Consider the following 23,908-nt stretch of genomic DNA (forward strand, 5'->3'; position numbering starts at 1 on the left):
TACCAGGTAGCCAGAGAGTGATTCAGTGGTCAGTCTTGCTCATTTAACAATTTGCCTTCAAGAGAAATGTTTTACTTTCTTCTGAAGGCAAGGAAGTGACACAAGGACTTCCTACTAGGCTGTACCTCTTAAAGATTGCATTTCTCTTACATTGCCATAGTGAGGCTCAAGCAATCACATGGCAACCATATGAAACCATGTCAGGAATACACCTTGTTCTCCTAGTTTTGCCTTCTAACTTACTTAGTCAATTGATTTTCCATGCTGGGTTTCTTCCTGTGCTGCTGCCCTCTACCCTTGGAGTGCTCATACAATTGTTCTTTCTACCACTTCCCCAAGTGATATAATCCTGTGTCATGGCTTTAAAGGTCATCTTCATGGACAAGTTTTTATCTCTAGCCCATACTTTACTTTGGAATTCCAGACTTCTTTGTCATAATAGTGATTTTTAATGTTTGATGTGTCTGCAAAAGAGGCATCTTAAAATGTCTAAAATAGCTCTTCTAATTACAGTGTCTCAACCACATCCTCCCATAATGGTCTTTATCTAATAAAAGGACACCTCTGCTCCTACAGTGGTTCAGGTCAAAAACCTTTCTGCTCTTCATTTGTTTTCTTGTATTCTATATCCAGTCTACCAGAAAATCATGTTAGATCTTCCTTTGAAATGTATCCTGAATGTGACCATCTCATTTCAGTTATCCCATATACATCATCATTTATCAGCTAAAATGTTAAACAGCCTTCTAGCTCTTCTGTCCATTTCATTACTGTGCACTTACCAGTCAGAGGACTACTTTTAAAGTTTAAGTCAAATTATGCCACTCTATGGACCAGGATTAACATTTCACTCAGACAGGGTTACAATGATTTGCCTAAGTTTGAAATCCTAAATAACTTGGCCCTCTGTACATCTCTGACTTTACTATGTATCACTTTTCTTTCACATATCTATTCCAATCACATCATAGCATCGTTCCTCAAACATTTAAATACCTTAGAGGTCTGCTCCTTACTAAGTAAACTCCCCCCACAGATGTCCACATAATTTACTCTCTCTTCACTCAATATAACTTTGTCATAGGCTCTTTATGACTCTTTTCAAAATATTATATATTTAATTCCTATCACAGTCTATGACCCTGCCTATGTTTAATATACTTTTTTTCTCACAGATTTCATCATATTAGTACATATTTCAGTATTTTCCTCTTTTTTTTCTGGGGAATACATTCTAACACCATCAGTTGAGGTCTGGAATTAAAGATTTAACACTGAACCCTGTTTGTTGTCTTTATTCTTACAATTGAATCCCTATAATAAAGTTTAATTTATAAATTAGGCATAGCAGGCCTCGAGATAAAACTCCTTATTAGAGTGCTTACCTAGAATTTGTGAGGCCCTTACTTCACTCCCCAAAACCACAATAAATAAACAATAAACAAATAAATCATAGTTACAGAGTAATAACAACTAATAATACATAGCATTGGTAAAATGATATACTATAAAAATAATGTGTTTATGATTTCTGTCTCTCTCTCTGAATGAATGTTGTTGTGCTCTACTCACTCTTCCTCTCATGATAAATGAGATGATATAGTGCCTACAAGATAGGAAGAAGGGACATAATTAGCATCAGCATTTTGATATTGAGTTAGGCTACTACATAAGGGAGACCTGAACACAAGGAGTCTGCTATTGTGATAGTGGATCTGACAACCAATAGGGCTACAAAATGACTAGTAAGGGGGGTAGTATATAGAGTATGGAAACAGTGGACAATGATATAATAGACATCATGGAGGGACAGAGTTGGATAGCACAGGATTTTATCATGCTATTCAGAATGGTACACAATTTGAAATGAAACTAAGACATTTTTTAAATGAAATTTTTCACCTAATATTTTTGCATGGCAGGTGATTTGGTAATTGAATTACAGAAAGTGTAACCACAGATGAAGGGGAACTACATTATATGATTTTTTTTTCTTCTTCTACTAGATTCTAAGTTCCTTCAAGGTGAATATTTCCTATTCCCTCTCTTCTACTGTGAAAAACGTTTTCCTCTTTCCCTGTTTATATTTTGTTTATTTATATAACACTATCAACTTAGTAATATTTGATACATATAGGCTTACAAAAATAGTTAGAGGAATAAATGAAAAATTAGAAATACAAATTATGGTAATATGGGACCTAATCATGTAAACAACTTTAACTTGTGATTAAGTAGCACTCTAAAATAAGGCATGCTTTTATTTAAAGGAGTTTTATAAAATTTGCAGCTTTTGTGCTTTCAAAAATCAAATCAAATCAAATCAAATCAAAAATTGTGACTGATGTTATAGCTTTTAAGCAAACTCTGAAATTCTAATATTTGTGGCAATGATGAATTATTACCATGATTTTTGAAAGGTTGATTAAAAATAGTTTCCAAATGAATATTTTAACTCTATTCATAAAACAGAAATATTTTATCAGTTCTTAGAGACTGATATAAATAATTGAGCTTAATCTGTATGAAGACTCTCTTGTTTTCACCTAATCAAGGTCTGTAGACTAGTTAATATTAATAATTCATTTGTAATAAACCAATTGATAACTCTACTGGTTAATAGTACCTTTACTGTTGTTGTAAAGGAGTAGAAGCAAAATATTAACATAAAAGGGATGCTATGCTTTTTGTCTATGATCTTGAATGCTATCAACTAGGGAAGCATTGGAAAAAGAATAATTTCTTGGAACTCATCAATTTGACCACATTTTAGTGATATCTGACTGTAAAATTCAGAAAAATATATGCAGTCAAAAATTTAAAGTCATATTTGATTACTGTATTTTGTTACTTTGTAATATTTGAAAATATTACTTTGTGTCTGACAGGTATTTGGAAACATTTCTAAGATTATTACTTTGATTTATATAAAAAGATTGATTCTAATATTAGACTGAAAAGATGTCCAAGTGGTTTGAATGTTATAATTTTTCCAAATACAGAAGACATTTGGGGAAACATAAGAAACAAATTACATTAAATGATTTCCAAGTAAATGGATGCAATATATATATATATATATATATATATATATATATATATATATATATATTATGTTTTAATGTACCCTCTTATGCTAAGAAAGCATTAGTTTTCCCCTACTATGCCATGAATGAGTATTCTGAATTATTTGGTCGAACATACTTTATTTTATAAATTTGTCCCTTTGGGGGCATCTGATTTTTCCATCTCATTCCCCTGTCATTGATGGTAAAATACTGCTGTGTTCTAAAGTAGTTTTTCAAGTGATCTTATTAAGTATGCTTTAAATTGTCTTATAATGTAATTCTTCCTTTTCAAATAAGTTGTACTAATGCATCAGGTTTTTTCACCTACATTTATATTCTATCTGTTGAAGCAAGTTACAGGAATGCTGCAGTTAGCATTTATTGTTTTATTCATTTTTGAGTAATTACTCCTCTAATCCCTAAGGGGAGGAAAGGAATTTGAAGTGATAGAACTTTGATGCTGTCATGATAGCAATAAAATAAATCCATGAAGATTTAAGTCTTGATCATTCTGCAAAATCATCAAAATGTTCCAGTTGGTTTAATTACGGTAATGTACCATAAATAATTATAGAATACGAAGATAAGAATTTTTTCTTCTTCACTCTGGAAATCACATGAACCATTATCTGTCAAAAAATCTAATTATAAGTCTGGTAATAATTGAGTAGATGGTCAGATGACAGTTTTTCGAATACTTAAACTTGTCTCTGTAGTTCATGTTGTCTGATTTTTAGTCTGCTTTCATCCCTTATCTATGAAGCATTAACCAGACAGATATCAGCATGCTAACATGTTAATATTATAAGTTTTCAGATAAATGAATTTTCAAAGCACACTTAATAACAGGTTATAATAATTCATAATGAAGATAGGCTTGTGAATATACAACATAAGAAAATAGATGTTAATAGTTATAAGTTATAGTTGAGCTTTGTTCTGTCACCGATTGGCTGCAATTCACTTTTCTTCTATGGCCCATAATTTTCTCTTCTGAAAAGCTGTGAGATAGTTTCATCATTTTTATCTTAATAATAGAATCCATATGTTTAATACCTTTTTAGCGTGATGGTATTATTCATGTTAAAAGTAACTTTAACTGATATCCCTCTAGCATATTTAAAATACCTCCTATTAAAAGGTGTGCTGTAGTGAAGTAACAGAATATTTATTTTTAATTGAAAAATATAATAAAAAGTACATTCATGTGTAATTTTGAAATGTACTTATTGATAAAGTAATTTACATGAGTGCTAAGTTATGAACATAGATACATGCTAAATTACTATATGATGATTTATAATGAAGAAGCACTGGCTCTCCATTCATAATTTTATTGACTTTCCCATTTTTTTTCTGTTGCTTGTTGAAAATACAAAATGATTCCAAGAGAAAAACCAAAGGGCATGCCAAGAAAATTATTCATTTGGAAAATAAGTGGAATTCAAATATTTTAATTATTTTACTTCCTGTGACATACAAGTAAATAAAATAGAAATATTTTATTTAATAGAAATATTTCAATTTAATGACAAATATTATTAAACTATTTTTACCTTATAAGTATTAGGAAATTCATTGTTATTCCTAAAAATACAATGAATTAGGAAATTCATTGTTATTCCTAAAAATACAATGAATTTGTGATCATCAGTGTGAAGCATTCTTCTTATTTGTGTGTGTTTGTGTGTGTGTGTGCATTTTAAACAAAAGACAATACTTTTTGCTTTAGAAATCTGTTAAATGTGTAATTTATTATGACTTTGTCAGTTTAGTACATAGAATTATGCCTATTTTTAAATTGTCCTAATTATTTTTTAAAAGTGCTTTAACAAATTATGGTTTAGAATTTAATTTAATCTAACCTACTCCACATTGCAAAAGTTAATATTACATCTTATATTTTTAACTAGGTCAGTTAATCATGGCATCAAAAAGTTTAATAATTCATTTTATTTATATTTAATAAATTGTTCCTCTGTGATAAATTCCTTAAAATGCAAGGTGATACACAATAAATAAGAAAATGCTCTTCTGTGGGAACAGCAGTAGGATGCTTGAATGTTACTACCAAATCCCTTTGCTAAATAAATTTTGGTTTCAAGTTATGAAAATAAGAAAAAAATAAAGATTATGTGTCATAATATTTATCAGACAAAAAGCATTAGAAAACACTAACAATTATAGAGGGGTTCTGAATAAATGATTTATTACTAAAATATAGAAGGAGATAATGGCCTTAATTTTGATGTTTACTGTTATTTGTTTGAAAACGTAATTGTTTAGTTAAATAGTTCTAAACTGGGAAAGTAAACATTTGTACATTTTGAGGGGAAAACTGTGTTCAATCTTAGATATGACTAAGCATTTTATGCCTGGTAAGGGGGAAATTGTTTTGTAAATAGAGAGGATGAATGCAATTCCCTGCCAATGATAAAGTATATTTCAATATGTCAATGGTGCAGGTATATTTATATTCACAGTTAACAGATAAGAAAAATATCAGGGAATTTTAAGTAACTCACCAAAGGTTGTATATGCAAAGGATCTGTAGAAAGATTAACATTGGGCACAGCAAGGTAGTCAACACATGAATCTGGAAGACTCTGTACAGGCATTGTAAATGGCTTCCTGAAAGGTTATACACTGAAGAAGCTCTGGATATAACTCAGTGAGGACATAGGAAACAAAAAAAATTCTCTGCAAGAGTAGGAAGGAACCAGAGGCCTACTGGAATAAGAATTTTCTCTATTTTATGGTACGAATTATATTTTGGCTTATATTTCTTCTTTAGCCTTCTGTTCTCTGTAACAAACCAAATTTGATTTTACCAATTTCTTTTATCACTTGGATAGTGCTCACAGTATATCACTAAGTGCAGCTAACAAATTTTATTTTATTTTTGTGGCCACCAAGTCATTGCTTTGATAATTTGTTGGTGGAAAAAAATATGTTGTCTTGCTATTATAACATATATTATTATAAGCTATTCTCTGTAATACACACATGGAACATGTGCTATTTGGATAAGGTTTTAAGTTCATTTTTATAGATGGGATTAGAAGAAGAACAGGAACAAGCAAAATACAAATAGGCAGCAATCACATTTAGGAAAGGCCAAAATTATGTTCTATCTTCTATTTGTAAGAAATCTAAAACATTGTAACTAAAGATGCAAACTTTGAATACTATTTCATATTATCACAGAATAATTTAATAATTTCTGCCAATAAATCAAATTTAAACATTTTCATATTTTTTGGGGTGTTTTTGGTGCTAGAAGTTGAACTAAGGTCCTCATGTGTACTAAGCATATACTCTACCACTTAGCTTCACTTCCAACCCTCATGAAATCTTTTAATGTAATAGAAAATGAGTTTTCAAAAACTAACTGAAATATATAAGGGTTAAAATTATCTGAAATTACAAATGGAGACATAGGATATTGGGCTTTCATTAATATGGAATTTTAAAACTGCAGTAGCATTTGACTTTATTATTGTAAATATTTATGCCAAGAATATTAACTCATAGAACTTCACTAAACAAATATTACTCAATATACAAGGATTGAAAGACGCCAGTATGTATTGAAGCAGGGGACTTCAATACATACTCCCAATGACAGGATATCCAAACAGAAAATCAGCAAAGAAACACCTGATTTAAACTATATTATAGACAAATGCTCTCAACAGACACCTACACACTAGTTTATCTACAATGGCTGAATATACTTTCTTTTCAGAGACTCATGAAACTTTCTCCAAAATTGATCACATATTAGGCCATAAAGTGAGCCTTAGCAAACAAAAAATTCTTAAATAGTTCCTTGCATTTTTCAGACAATAAAATAAATTTATAAATCTACAGCAAGAAAATATACAGAAATTATACAAATATAAGGAAATGGAGCAATGTACTTTTGAATTATGAGTGGATTATTAAAGAAGTTAAGGGGAAATTTTAAAATTCTTAGAATCAAACAAAATACAAGCACAAGCTACAGGATACAGAGACAAGTTTACTGCTGTGAACACCCACATTTAGAGAGAGAGAGAGAGAGAGAGAGAGAGAGAGAGAGAGAGAAAGAGAATATCTCAAAAAAAAAAAAAAAAACGAAATCCATTTTATGTAGCCAGTACCACCCTGATATCAACTGGATAAGGACATTTCAAGAAAACAAAAGTATAGACTAGTACCATTGATGAATATAGATGTAAAAATCCTTCAAAAATAAGGAAATAAGATTCAACAACACTTGAAAAAGACAGTATAGCATGATCAAATTGGCTTCATTCTAATGATGCAAAAATGACTCAACATGTTCACATCAATAGACACAATGTGCCATAAAGAGAACCAACAACAAAAGTGATCATCTCAATGGATGCAGAAATGTCATTCAAGAAAATTCAAGACAGCTTCATGTTAAAAACCTGGAAGGACATAGGAAGAGAAGCTATTTAAGACATCATAAAGCTATTGAGGACAATCCCAAAGTCAATATCATATTGAATGGAGAAAAAAACAAAAGTATTTCCTCTAAAATCAGGAAAACTTTAAGGATGTTCACTCTCAGCACTCTTATTAAATGCAGTACTTGAAATGTTAGCCAGAGAAATTGGGCAAGAAAGATACATAAGAGATTTACAAATAAGAAAATAAGAAATAAAATATACATAGATGATATGATCCTATATTGATGGCCCATAAATGTTCCACAAGAAAACTTCTAGATCTAAGGATAAATAAATTCAGCAAAATGGCAGGATGAGAAATCCACACACAAAAATCAATTACTTTATAAAAACACCAACAATTAATCCACTGTGAAAGAAATCAGCAAAATAAAATCCAATCATAATAGGTTTAAAAAATTAACTACATAGGCATAAATCTATTCAAGGAGGTAAAAAATCTCTAAAAGTAAAATTATAAAATGCTGAAGAGAGAAATTGTAGAAGACACTATGAGAGGAAACACCTCACAAACTCATGGATTGGCAAAATTAATATTACCAAATGGCCTTGAGAAGATAATTCTAAGTGAAATTAGCCAATCCCCAAAAAACAAATGCCAAATGTTTTCTCTGATATAAGGAGGCTGATTCATAGTGGGGTAATGAGGGTGAATATGGGAGAAATAGACACTCTAGATAGGGCGGAGGGGTGGGAGGGGAAAGGAGGGGGCATGGGGTTAGAAATGATGGTGGAATGTCATGGACATTATTATCCAAAGTACATCTATAAAGACACAAATTGGTGTGAATATACTTTGTATACAACCAGAGATATGAAAAATTGTGCTCTTTATGTGTAATATGAATTGTAATGCATCCTGCTGTCATACATAAAATTAAATAAAAATTAATAAAAAAGATTCTAAAAATATTATCAAATAGCCATATTACTCAAAGGCATCTATATAGATCAATATAATCCTCATCAAAATAGCCATGACATTATTCACAGAACAAGAAGAAACAGTTAAAAGATCCATATGGAAAGGCAAAAGATGCAGAATTGAAAAAGTTTAATCTTGAGGTAAAAGAGGATTGCTGCTGGGTGCAGTGGTGCATGCCTGTATTCCCAGTAGCTTGGGAGGCTGAGGTAGGAGGATTGTGAATTCAAATCCCCCCTCAGCAAAGGCGAGGCAATAATCAACTCAATGAGACCCTGTCTCTAAATAAAATACAAAATAGGGCTGGGGATGTGGCTTAATGGTAGAATGCCTCTGAGTTCAATCCCCAACCCCCACAAAAGAGGCATTCATTGGTGGAAGCATCTTCACACCTAATTTTAAACTATACTGCAGAGCCTTAGTAACAAAACCAGCATGCTCCTTTCATAAGTACAGACACATTAGACCAATGGAACAGAATTGAAGACACAGAGGCAAACCCACACGGTATAGTTACCTTATTTTTGACAAAGTTGCCAAAAAGATATGCTAGAGAAAAGACAATCTCTTTAACAAATTGTTTTGGGAAGACTGGATATCCAGGTATAGGAGAATAAAAGTATGTCCATATTTTTCAATCTGTACAAAAATAAACTCAAAATACAGAAACTTTTCAACTGCTTAGAAGAAAATACAGAGGCAACCCTTTTAACACAGAGGCACAAGCAGGAATTTCCTGAATACAAATTCTACAGCTCAGGAAATAATTAGCAAGGATCAATAAATGGGATAAGGACAAACTAAAAACTTTTTGTCAGCAAAGGAAGCAACAGCATGAAGAGACTGCCTACAAAATTCTTTGCCAGTCACTCTTCTGAGGATTAGTTTCCCCAATATAAAAAAAATTCAAATATTCGATATAAAAAAAATACCCCAAATAATACATTCAACTGAATTGACCATACACTTCTCAAAAGAAGACATGCAAAAGGGCAACAAGTACATGAAAAAATTTTCAACATCTTTAGCTATCATGGAAGTACAAATCAATACTACAATGAGATTCCACTTCATTCCATTCAAAATGGCTATTATCAAATTATAATAAATGCTGGTGAGGATGTAGGGAAAAAGAAACCCTTATATACTGCTAATTGGAATGTAAATTAGTGAAGACACTAAGGAAGTTACTTTGGAGCTTCCTCAAAACTAAAAGTAGAACTACTATATTTTGCAGCTAATCCACTCCTGGGTATTTAGCCAAAAGAGTTAAAGTCTCAATAGACGTATAACTATGTTCATTATGACATGGTTCACAGTAGTAAAGTTATAGAACCAGCCTAGGTGACTGTGAACAAGTGAATTTTATAAAGAAAATGTGGTTTATTTACACACTGGCATTTTATTCAGTAATAAAGAACAATGAAAATTATGTCATTGGCAGAAAATTAGATGGAACTGGAGAGCATTCTGTTAAGTGAATAAGCCAGACACAGAAAGAAAAGTACCATAGGTGTTCTCTCATATGCATAAATATTTAGGGGCATAAAAGAAAAGAAAGACAGGAAGTAGAAGAGAGACCCAAGGGTAGAAAAAGGGGGTTGGAGGAGGACAAAGGAGAGGCCAAGTGGAGATACTGGGAATAAAATTGATCAAATTATAGTATATGTATGTATTAATAAGCCACAGTGAAATTCACCATAGTATAATTCCTATAACCCACAACATTAGAAACTGTAGGAAAAAGTAAAGAACTTTGGAAATAGCAAGTATATGTAGAAATATAAAAGATTTTTTGTGTGTTTATCAATTTACTTAGATATAACCGATTAATGAAGTAAAAAGTATTATAAATATAGGCTTACTTTACATATTGTTATAAAAACACAGCAAGAATAAGGAAAACATGGAAGAGAATACATTAAATGATCTTTCAAATTTCTTACATATGTAAAGTGGTGAGACATAAAAAGAAAAAAGGAAGAATGATTTATAAAATAGAAAACAGGTATTGAAAAAGTGGGATGTGTTGGGTCAAGTTTTAAGGTGTCCAAAGTTAACTTTTAAGAGTTGTTGGCTCTAAATTCATCATGAAGAAATGTTAAAAGTAAAATTAAAAAGTCTATATAAAATAAATTCAATATTAAAAATGCTCACTAAATTTTTAAAAACCTGCAAAGAAAGAATAGAAAAGATGAATTTAATAAGAGCACAGTGATAGACTTTAACAAACAACATCAATAATTACATTAGATATCAAAAACATTAAAAACAAATAATATAAAAAAGTGTTTTTTAGAATATATAGATAAGTTTAACATAAAAGGATGTAACAACATGTGTTATGCAAACATAAACATGGAAAATGTGGCCTAGCTCTATATTAGAATTAGCTAGACAAAGGAGGATATTACACATTGATGAAGCAGTCAATTAATCATGAATCCATAATAATAAAATGTTCACACACAAAATAACCTAGATTTAAAACACTAAAAGAAAAATTTTAGGCAAATAAATAAAACCACAATTATAACTGGGGATCTTACCACTTTTCTCAGAGTATTTGAAACACACAGAAAATATCAGTACACATATTTGAAGATCTGAACAATCATGATATATTTAAATTTCAGGATTAATCCTAAGAAACAATGAAAGTATAAATAATTTTCAAAAGGGAGAAATTTTATAGAATATATTATCTTGTAAGAATTGATTTAAATTAGAAGAGCATAACAATAAGGGTCCTAAAAATTCCCAAAATATTGGAAATTAATTATCAGACTACTGATGAACCCATAGGTAAAACAAATACTAAAGGAACATCCAAAATTATATTAATCATAATGAAAAATATAATGTATCATAATTGCTGGAAGAAACTGAAGTAATGCTTAGAAGGAAACATAATTTAAACGTCTGTATTACAAAAGAAAAAAGTGCCTAAGAATTTACCTACTTATGAAGAAGCTAAAAAAGAGGACTAAAATTAACCCTAGAAGATAAAGAAGAAAATTATTCAACAAAAGGCAATGAAATTGAAAAGGATAAAATTAGACTAAAATAATTCTTTGAAAAGACTAAAAATATTTAAGCAAGAATAATCAAGGGATTGAAAAGAGAAAATTAACAATTTCAAGAAGGAAAACACAATATTCAATAAAATACTACCAATAAGGGAATATTATGCACAGTTTAATGCCAAGAGATTTGATAACTTTGATTAATTGCAAAAATATCATAAAAATGTAAACTACCAAAAATGAATCTAGAAGAGCTGGAATATCTAGATAGCACTGTCTCAATCAAAGTGCTAGATTTATAATACAAAAATTTAATTACAAGAAAGACATTAGATTTAAATGGCTTCACTAGTAAAGCATATTAAATATCAAAGGAATAATGCCTATGATGTACAATGTCCAAACTTTGAAGCAGAAGGAAGAGTATTCTGATACTTCATTCTTAATAATTAAAGAAAATAAAAATGTATATTGATCATCCTCATGAATAAGAGGAAAACTTCTCAACAAATTATATTTATTATTGTCAAAACAATCCAGAAATACATTAAGAAGACAGTATATTGTGACAAGTTGTTTGTATCCTTGGAATGCAAGACTGTTTCAGTATTCAAAAGTTGGATCAATGTAACTCACCACCTTAACAGAATTAATAAGAAAAACAAAAATAACAACAAAAATGTGTAGCCTTCTAAATAGAAGCAGACAGAGCATTCATTATCATTTAACATCCTTAAAGTCTTTTATGAAACTGGAACTATAGGGGAATATCTTCAATTTGATGAAAAGAAAAACTTGTTATTACTGAAAATAGAGTCAGCCCTGTTATCCACTGAGGATACATTCCAAGAATGCCAATGGATGTCTAAATGACAACTTCTAAATTTTAAATTTTCATTTTGAGCATTATGATGAAATCTCACTTTTTTCTCCTCTGTCCCACCTGGGACATAATATAATATATTATAATATAATATATTTATATTGATATATTATATATTATATATAATATTTTTTCTATGTACACATTTCTATGATAAACTATAATTTATTAATTATATACAGAGATTAATAATAACTAATAATAAAATAGAAAAATTATAACAATGTACTATATAAATGTTATGTGGATGTGGTCTCCCATTTTCTCAACTGCTACAGGATGGAAAACATACCATGTGGTTACAAAGGAATGATTCATGTTCCAGGTTGGGCATGTCAGAACAGAGTGAGATTTCATCATGTTAGTCAGAAGGATAATTTAAAGCTTAGGAGTTGCTATTTCTGAACTTTCTAATAATATTTTAATTATATGGGTTATTGCAGATAAATGAAACCTTGGAAAGTAAAACTGTATAAAGTTGTACTACTGTAGGGAAACAATAAACACATCTTCTAAGATTTAAAGAAATATTATATACTGCACCTCTATTATTACTAATGCTTTAAAATCATAATGAAATAACAAATCAGCAACAAGGAAAATAAAAACACAAATATTGATAGGAAAAAGGCAAGCCGTCTACCAAAATTTTTTAAAAAATGGTTTTTTATCACCAATGAAGTGATCCTTAATAACTCTATAAAATGACTGAAATTTCTAGACTTGGAGGCATATGCCTATAATCTAAGTTAACTTTATTTCCACTAAAGTTCACTTATTATTATTATCATTTTGCTTTCCATAAAGCCAACTCTCAACACATAATACAAATTATCATTTTCTCTATTCAATTATGCAAATATAAACTAGAGGGCTAAAGAAGCAGAATCACAAGTTCTAGGATAGCTGATATCCCTCAGTGAGATCCTGTCTCAAAATAAATTGAAAAGATCTGGAGGCAGAGCTCAGTTGTCACTTATGTTAAGTGTAGGTCCACAGTTCAATCCCATTTCCAAAATAATAACAATAATAACCACAACAGCAGCAGCAGCAAAAACAACTAAAATTAGTATTGACATTGTGAGGTTCATTCTGTAATGTCAATATAAAAATTAATTATAATTTCCATGTATCAGCAAAACCTAAATTGAAAAATAAAATTTAAAAATATGTGTAATCTTTGTTGATAAATTGAAACATATACAAGACCTTTATACAGAAATCTTTTAAATTCTATTTTGAAGCAAAAAAACAAAATAACATTACAAACATCATATTCATGGATTTGGAAAGCCATAATATTAAGATCAACATTCTCTTCAATTTTATCAATAACTGTAACATTCTAACTAAATTTTTAATAAGAATGTGAAGTTAATTAAGAAATTCAAACCTAGGACTGACATGCTTTTCAAGTTAAAATTTTATTTTTAAATTAAATTGTATGTTTTTAAATGATTCAATATAAAACCATACTATGTAGCCATATTACTGAAGACATACTGGCATAAAAATAGATATTGGTTACCTAGTAGAACAAACAAATTGTCCTCAGTTATATCCACACACATATGGTCAACTGATTTTGAAAAAAATTTACAACATAATTACATAGCTAAAGAAGTATCTTTTCCAATAAATAATAATGAAATATGTAAGTATTTCTATGAAAAATAATTAAATTAAAAATCCTGCTCTATATATTATTAAGAAAGTCATTTAAAAATTCATAGTCATGATGCCGACTAGGAGAAAGTGTTCAAAATCAATAGAATTTTTATACTAATTATATAAGACCCTTACAATTCACTGATAAGTAAAACCTAATTAAAAATAGGAAATACACTGATATATATATATATATATATATATATAAAATACAAGTGACCAGTAAACATGTGAAATTGGGTTCTATTTTATTAGTTATCAGTAAATAGTAAAACCACTGTGGTATCACAGTACAAAGCAAGCAGAAGAGCTAACAGGAAAGACTGATAATTGCAAATGTTGCTAAGGTTGTGAACCTATTGGAGCTCTGGCACATTTTTTTTCTGGAAATATGATATTCTCCACTAAAGAAAACTAAATAAAGACAATTTCTAGAATAGATAAGTATGTACTTACTGACTTCCCAGAAATATCTTTCCTAGGTCTTCACCACTCAAAAAGAGAAAAGAATATCTACAATATCTACAAACATCTTATGCAAAATATTTATTGACACTTTATTCATAATACTCCCAAGCAGAAAACAAATAGCAGATGAATGACCATACTATGGCATAATCTTCCATGGGGAATAGCAATCACTATGAGAGTAAGAAATAAACTTCTGATTTATAGGACAGAGATGAGTTGAAAATATATTATGCTAACAAAAGATGTCAGATACAAGATTACACCTTGCTAGTACTACCTCATCCCAAAGTGCAACATTCAAAATGAGATCCAGGCATGAGATGGATAGATGATAATTTCCCCTCTTGAGAGCTAAAGAGTTGGAACATCATGACTGTGGTCAGATTTCCAAACTTAACATTTACAAACTTTATTTCCACTGAAGTCCATTTATTATTATCATTTTTCTTGCCATAAAGTCAACTCTCAACATATATGACAAATTATCATTTTCTCTGTTCCATCATGCAAATATAAACCAGAAAGGAACTTCCTTTTATAAAGTAACATCTTGTTATGGTTATAATAATATACTATGTTGACTTTAAACTTCAGTATTTTATAATACCTGTTTTATGAATTTATCATTATAATTAAAAATTAAACCTTTTATTTCCAATTAAAATATTAATCATACCTGCCTTTCAGGAGGGTTAAATTTTGTTTCTATTATGCCAAAGATTCTCTTATTCATTTGCTGTTATGTTTATATAAAAATGTGTTTAACATATCTAATTCTTACTGTTCTCCACTATGACAAAATATAGATTCCTTCATAATTTCAACAAATATTAAATCCTTTACAAATTATGAACATGCATGTTCAAAAAATACTTTTATTTAAATAATTTGCAAATTCTATTGTAAGAAAAATTCAAAACATTGAAATGATCCCATGTGGATGTAGGTTTTAGGCAGAGAACAGAATGAGACATAAGTAATTCTAATGTATCTCAAAAATAATATGATGATTCTTGTCTTGAGTAGACATTCAGACGAATGTTGAGAAGACATAAAATATTTCACAGTTACAGAAAATATAATAACCCACATATCTTGAAAGAATTTTTAAAAAAATTAAACAAGTTTTCACTCTCATTCAATCATTAACCAAATCTTTAAATATGATATACCCATCTCAGTTCTTTAATGAGTCTTCATCAAAATCATACTTTCTATTTCAAGAAGTTGTAATTTAATATAGTTTAGAAGAATTGGCTTATATTGAAGGCAAGGATATGGACAATTTATAATTAATCTCAATAAAAAAAGATGTTAAAAGAAATTTTTCTAGGTAGTAAAGAAACACTGGATGACATGTATAGTTGATCAGCATCTTACAAAGTGGAGGATTCAGTGATTGAAAGTGAAAAGTGTAGGTGTTTTAATGGAGACACAGAGCAAGAGCACAGCTGCAGGGTACAGTTCTGCTTGGAGTCTGCATTTCTGAGAAAACTGGTCTACCACATATCCAGATGTTGTTAGATAATGTGTGTTGCAGAGAGATTATAGAAGCCCTTAAAAACTACATGGAAAATTTATAACTTTACACACAGTGAATACATAACATGCAGTTTTGAGAATAATATGATGTAACTGATAGTGCAGAATGATCCATATAATAACATGGAAATGAAGAATTCCAAATGGAAGCTAAATTAAGAACACCAGAAACCAATTATATCATTATCAACATTATGTTTAATTATTAAAGAAATTGTCACAGATTAATTAAAGAAGCAATCAACTTTTATGATTGATACATGGACATACACTCCCTTTAAAGCAGGTTCTGTAAATTTCTATTTTTTATTATTCACAATGATATAAACTACTTTAATGTATAAAATTCTTTTGAGAATATACATGTAGTGAAAAAGAAAAGATTCTATTTTTACATGAATACACCCCCATTCAAAAATATTTTTCCTACCGATTACAGTTGTTCCTTGATTTATGAGTGGGTTATGTCCTCTAAGCACCTTGATTTATGATGGGGTTATATCCTGATAAAGCCATTGTAAATTGAAAATATCATAAATCAAAGAACACATTGAATACACCTAAGCTACTGAGCAAGCTATGGTTTAGCAACACAGTAGCCTATAGTTTATATCCCCTGTTTACTCTGGCTTTCTTTTTTTTCTGCCTGGGAGCTGAGACTTGCTGCCGCTGTCCAGCATCCTGAAGAGTATCGTGCCTAATACTGCTGGCCCAAGAAGACATCAAAATTCAAAATTCAAAGTACCGTTTCTATTGAATGGTATCACATTTGCATTACTGTAAGTTTAAAATAAATAGACAAAGCATAATTGGAACCATCTATAATTCACTAAGTACATGTATTTTCTTCTGACTCTTGAAGACATATATTGCAATATTTATAATACATAAGAAAAACATCTTCTAGGGCAAAGTCTCTGATTATCTAACATCAACCATAAGACCTCTTTGGAGAACAGCTTAGCTAAACATGAAGATTCTCATAGGTCCTGTCAAACACAGACTCTCTGAGAGCTCTAACAAATCTGTTAGGGAAAATGAATTCATAGAATGAACAATACTGTGTATTTCGGATAATCTGAGTGCAAATTCCATCACCACCTTGTCCCTTCATTTTCCTGAGCAAAGATTATCACTTCATGTAGCAGAAATCACTCTACAAGGCTTAGAAACATAAAAAAGATATATTTTTCTACTCTTGCCTAAATCTGTGAATATCATAAACTGGAGGCTTAGAAAGCACTGTAACAAAAATTTCAATTGTTCAGGCAAGCAGCTATTTCCACACAAATTTTGACTAGCATTGTTAAAGTATTCTGCAATAGTTTGGAAATGAAATCAAGAAATACTTTCATGAAAATTCTATGATGATTTCTGCAAAGCACCTCTGATATAAAGAATTGAAATTTACTACATAATAAAAATATTTATTATCTTTGATACAAAGAGAATAAATCATCCAAACTTTTCTATGCCTTTAAGAAAGTCTACACAAAAGATCAAGAGATCAAGCAAAACAAAACCAACTAAAGCAGAGAGCAACAAAAATCATCACTTACCCATACTTTGCAAAATTTGCCCAACATTTCATTATGAATCTACTCAAAATTTCCTCGGCTCTTGTGTAGTTAACTCTTCTTTCCAGAGGTAAACCAAAGACAAATTCAATTTCATAGCCATGCATCACTCCCATCCATTCTGGCCAAGGAAGTTTGGAAGATCGGTGTTCAAAATAGTAGAAAAAGGCATTGTTTCCCAAATCTGAGAACTTCTTGGTAAACTCCAAAGCAGGACATATGATATTATAATCGCCAACAACATCATCCAAGGCCTCACGGTAGTTTTCAGGTCTCTGATCATCTAACCAATCAGCATAATGGAAAAGAATTGATTCCTTCCCAAATTCACTCACTCCTTCAAAAAACATTTTTAGACCTTCTTGAAATTCCCTCCTTGTTATGACACTATTGTTATCTTTGCTGAAACCAGGAACACCATATACTAGAAAAGCTGTCCCTTCATCTTTATTAACACCCACCAATATCTGAGTCTTTTTGAATTGTCCAAGTTGGAGTAGTGTGTCTGGCATGTCAGCGAGGAAATCACCATCCACAGTGGGACCAAATTTTATTGACAAAGGAGTGTCATAAGGGAGAACAAACACTTCATTCAGAAGAATTTCCTGGGGATCTTTATTTTGAAAGCATTTTATTATCTCCGTCTCATTCTCACTGGAGCAACCAATGAATTTAGCTAAGGTCAAGGTTCTATTCCTGGCTTCATAAGGAGAAATTACTGCCCAAGGGGCATTGGAGGATCCACTTTGAAGAATGGCTCTGGTGAACAAAGGGTGGCTTCTAGGAGAAAGCAAATGAAGGCTCACTGAAGCTGCTCCTGCACTTTCTCCAAAGAGAGTAACACTTTTAGGATTTCCGCCAAAGGCTGCTATATTTTTATGGACCCACTGAAGAGCCAGTTGTTGATCAAATAAGCCCATGTTCCCTGGAGCCTCTTGGTTTCCTGGTAAAGCTAAGAATCCTAGGGCACCCACCCTATAGTTCATTGAAACTACAATAACTCTTTCAACCCGAGCCAGGAACTTGCCATCATAGACATGTAAAGAGGATGTCCCAGTCTGAAAGCCACCACCGTAGATCCATATCATTACAGTAGCATTCTTTGGTTTAGGTGCCGGAACCCACACATTCAGATATAAGCAGTCTTCACTGAGGTCCGTGTTTGGATTCCACATCTCTGATCCCAGAAAGCCTGGGAAGCTTTCATCAATGTTCTGATAGCAAGAATTTGCATATTTTGTGGCATTCCAAATGTCAGACCACTTATTCAGGGGTTGTGGCTTTTTGAATCGAAGTGTACCAAGGGGTGGCTGTGCATAAGGGATTCCAAGAAAGGCAGTGACAGTGCCACCAAGTACTGATAAGCTCATCCCTCTCACTTTCCCGGTCTTGGTTGTAATTATCATATCTTCTTCAGTGTGTGACTTCCTAATAAGCATGCAGAGCAGAAGAAACCACAAGAGAAACTGAATACCTATGAATGAGTGCTTGCTCTGCATGTTGATTTCTGAAAGAGAGGTAAGCAGAGATTTTGATTAGTCTATGTATAAAGTGTTATGCTTTATTGATGATAATTTACTAAAACATATTGCTTCTTTTTATCCTAAAAAATATGAACACTACAAAGTCTGCTATCACTACAAAGGCATAAATTTCGGGGGGGGGGGACAAGAAAATGAGGCTATTTTAGTTTTCAATTTAGAAGAAAAATAAGTAGAATGGAAAGTAGAAGTAACTTTGCTTTTGAAATATTCATGATCTGTAAAGATTTTATATTTTAAAGAGGAAGTTTGTCCCAAGCATATATAATATCAATTCTGCACTATGTACAGCCACATTAAATATGGCATTAAGGGGTATGTCAGGTATAATTTCTGCCTTAGAGGACAAAATACAAGCTCATGTATTTTTTGAAATATTGGCTTGTTGGCTCATGACAAAACTGTGAAGTACATTAAGAACTTTTTAGGATCCATAGACTTCTACTATTACCCTTTTTTGCAACATGGTCCCTTTTATGGTCCTTTCACTTACTGATTTCTCTTTCTATACAATCTTAGTCTATTGTCAAGAAATGACTTAGACAACGTATTCATAGAATGTTAAGTAACAAAAATATAACAGTTGCAGCTTATTTTATAAATCATAAAAAATAACAAATCTGCTCCATTATTAAAGCAAAAAAAAATGAGGAGGGCCAGGGATGCATCCAAGGGAAATTTTTCTGAAATTTAATAAGGATGAGGAGCTTCTGTCTGAATTACAAATCTGGTGGTGAGAACAATGACTGATATTATAATTGTATGGAAGAAGATACTGGCTTAGAAGTAATTGTACACAATGCACATCTACTAAATTGTTAATTTCTTGAAGAATATGTAACTGGTTAAATGTGTTAGCACAGTAAGAGTTATTTCTGTTTTGATGGTGGACAAAATGACTGAAATGAGAGGACTATAGCTGAGGGGATAATTGAAAAAAGCAAAATAATTTTTGCAAACTACAAAATAATAAATATTTAAAATTTTGTTAAATACTATTTTTGATGATATAAAGATGTCATTTGGATAGATCTAAGTTTTATCAAAAATTTTTAATGGATATCTAAGTTTCTTTTACATAAAAATATTAAAAACACATCAAAGACTATGTTCTAAAGAGGGATTGAAAAATGTAACTCAAATATTTTTTAAAAGAACTAACATCTTTATATAACTACAAGAAATACAATTAGAATATTCATTTATAAGTAGTGGTTTTCATCTATATAAATATATAAAATATATTTTATATATATATATATATATAAAATGTTTATTTTTTTCTGATGCTGTAATTATAAATCCAACTTGCATGACCAAGAAACTAATCCTGTCAGCCTTGAACATCTGTATTAGTTTTTACTTTTTTTGTTAATTTAGATTGTTTTAGAAGGCAAAGAATAAAGAGCTCTCCTGGTATGTAGAATAACTCTCAATTCTTCCAGACCTTGAATACTCATGTTTAAAATCAGCTTATTTCACCACTGTTCATAGGATAGCTAAGAAAAAAAAAAAAACAACTTTTGATTCATACATATATCTGAATAAATTAAACCATGGTTTATATCACTTAGTTTAGAGCTTACTAGTTATGACCTTATCCACATCAAAATATAATACTATCAATATTTATATGTAAGTACAAAAATATCTATATATAAAATAAGTTATAATAAGTTCTGTCTTTAAATCATCACAGATTATATTTATATCCTTTGCTTTAATACTATTGAATGTGTACTAACATCAATAAATATATTAATGAAGCAGAAATATTTTAACATTTTCTGTGCTCATGATATTTAAAACTTATTATTATTATAGTAAATGTAACTTGTTGCATTATAATAACAATAGGCAAGTAATATGTAATAATAATGTACAGTTTCTGGTAGCCTAACATTTACTATGGGAGTTACAGACTTTTAACAGGAGTTTTAGAGGCACTGCTATTATAGTCCTTTTTATTCTTTTTTCCTAATAATTAGTAAGTCCTATTACATAAATAAATGGATGAGATTAAGTACTGTGCAGGATGGTTCCCTCTTTAAAAACCTACATTGTCAAGGCAAAAGGAATAAGATACAAAGCAGGTTTAGTCTTTACACCCTTTCAACAAATTAATTACAGGTTCTTGATTATCACTTGTCCTTCTTGGCTTGCTGAGTCAGTGTCCCCCTGACCAATGAAAAGATTCTCTATTGTTTCCTTGATCTTACTTAAATATTGGTTTATCTTTAAGAATCAAACAAAATGTTAGCTCTTTTTTGGCCTCTGATTGTTTAAAAACTTTTTTTTCTACAAACATTTTACTAATTTTATTGCAATGCAGGTACGATTACTAACAAGTGCATTATTTCATATATAATTAATAAATATGGTAACTTTATTACATTTACAATAGGTGTTATTTCATCAAAAAGGTTGCAATATCATTTTCATGTCACTTACATTAATTTACATAAATATTTTTATCTACATTTCAAGTATATCTCAATTTTATGCAATACTATTCATATAAATTAGAGAATTTTTTCAATAATTATGAGATTTTACCTCATAAATAATCTTATTTTTATCATTAAAAACAAGTGTTTTAAGCATACAATTACTGCAAAGATAACTATGTAGTTTTGACCCAAATGCTACTTGTTGAAGATTGTTATATACCATAAAAGTAAATCTATATCTTCATAAGAAAATTTGCAAATGTTCACATACATTGTGTAGTTTGAGAATTTTATATTCACCTTCATTGTTTTGTTTAAATAAACATCATTTTGTTGTTATAATCTGATATTCTGTATTTTAACACATTGGTTATACAGTGTTCCAATTTATGTTTTTAAAATAGAAATAAATAAAAGAAGACTAACAAAATGTTACCAGTCTACATGTCTAAATTGTTAAAAATGATTAAAATATTCAATAAAAATTCGTTGTTTATTTTTTCATAAATTCTGTTATAATTGGCAACTGCCACTGAATACATATATTCATACCAAGTTTATCATAAAAAATGGGGCAAATTTGCACAAGTATAACAATAAAAGGAATTTAGATCAATTAATCTATTGAAGTAGTAGATAATATTTGAAAGAAAGATGAGGCAAAAGTAAATTAATAAACTCCAATTTTATCAAATGCTCCAGGACATACAAATTAAAGTGGTGATTTTTTTTTGAAATTCTGAACTTTCAAAAATATAACTTAAAAAATGAAACTCAATAACTTTCTTCTTTTTGCATTTTAATTTAAAAATTGTCAAAATTCTCCAGTCAGTTATAAGAGTAAATATGCTGTGTTATACTATACTGGATGTGATTAACTGACTTAAATAAAGAATTATATATTTACCACTTATTTGGCATAATTAGATATCAACTAAGTATTTAAAATAATGGGCCAGCCAGTGCCTACATAAAGAAATGTCAAAAATATTCCTAATAGTCTTCTCTGCTTATTAGTTTTCCAATGTTTAAAAAATCACAATAAAATGTATCTTCTTATTTGAAAACAAGTCCTATTAAAATGTTGAAGTAATAGCAATCTAGATAATATTGATATGATCTAGAACACGAAACACTAAAATGATTTGGTCATTTTAAAACAATTAAGTTCTTATACCAAATCCCCAAACCTTGTTTCATATCATGTTAAAAAAAGTGGGAAATTGAGAAAGACTATTTTTCACTATGCCACTGTCTCTCAGGGCTCTCTCAGTTATCTGGTAGGCACTGAAAGGCTGTATACAGAGAGAAGACAATATTTTAGGTATGAGAAGCACAAGATCTGTGTCTGTCCTCAATCAAGAAAAGTGCTCACACACTTTCACTGTAGAAATAATTTGAACCCTTAATATTTAGATCTCTAGGTCTTCTCCAGAAATTGAATTTTCTCTGAGGTTGTCATCTATTCTATTTCTCTTTGACAGTCCAGTTTTTGTAAGAGTGAGCAAATTTTAACAAAAGCATCAAAACAAACATGCTGTATAATTTAAATATGTATTATTATTGCCTATAAATAAATCAAAGAAGGTACTACATTTGTACAGAAGATATGACTTGTTAAACTAATACTTGCTTATACTTTATAAAATATAATATGGAATAGGTCTTGGATGCTTTTTGCAACTAAAAAAGTGGGACATTGCAAATAAACAAAAATAACACAGCTAGGAAAATAAAATATGACTTTGAAAATCCAGTTAGAAATTATTTTTTTTTATCCAAAGACCACGTTATTTTACACCTACAGAGAACTCTAAGGAATACCCTTCTAAGCAATATGCCACACTTCAAATGCTCAATCTTATCCTCAAGTAAAGAATTTATAAATGAGAAAGTTTCATTTATCACTAGTAATAGTTTATATTAGGGATACATTACACATAACATTCTTAACTGACATATATTAATAAAAAGGTAGAAGACCTACTCCAAAAATAAAAATGTATATAAGAAACAGAAATTTAAAAAAATGTAACAATTGTGTTCACATTTCAGTCTTTTTTCAATTTAACACATTTTATACTTTTAAAGCTTAATGCCCTGGTGATTATTGATGGTTACTGATGTCAAAAAAGTAACATTAAGTTTAGAAGATTAAAACATCAGCAGAAAGTCTTTATTTGCTTAATATTTCTAAATAATAAAATAACAGTAAATATAAGATATTTTGCTACTATTTAAAAATGCCTGTAAAAAAAAATAAAGAAGTCTAACCAGGC

General features: G+C 30.2%; 1 protein-coding gene across 1 annotated transcript in view; it reads right to left on the reverse strand.

Moving 5' to 3' along the window:
* Bche (butyrylcholinesterase) overlaps positions 1-23,908 on the reverse strand; it is a 71,062-nt gene that overhangs the window by 46,462 nt on the left and 692 nt on the right. The window contains exon 2 of the mRNA XM_026403651.2: positions 17,621-19,145. Within this exon, the coding sequence (XP_026259436.2) occupies positions 17,621-19,145 (1,525 nt within the window). The remainder of the gene's footprint in view (positions 1-17,620; positions 19,146-23,908) is intronic.

Source organism: Urocitellus parryii, chromosome 2 (genome assembly GCF_045843805.1).
Source record: "Urocitellus parryii isolate mUroPar1 chromosome 2, mUroPar1.hap1, whole genome shotgun sequence".
NCBI classification, from domain to species: domain Eukaryota; kingdom Metazoa; phylum Chordata; class Mammalia; order Rodentia; family Sciuridae; genus Urocitellus; species Urocitellus parryii.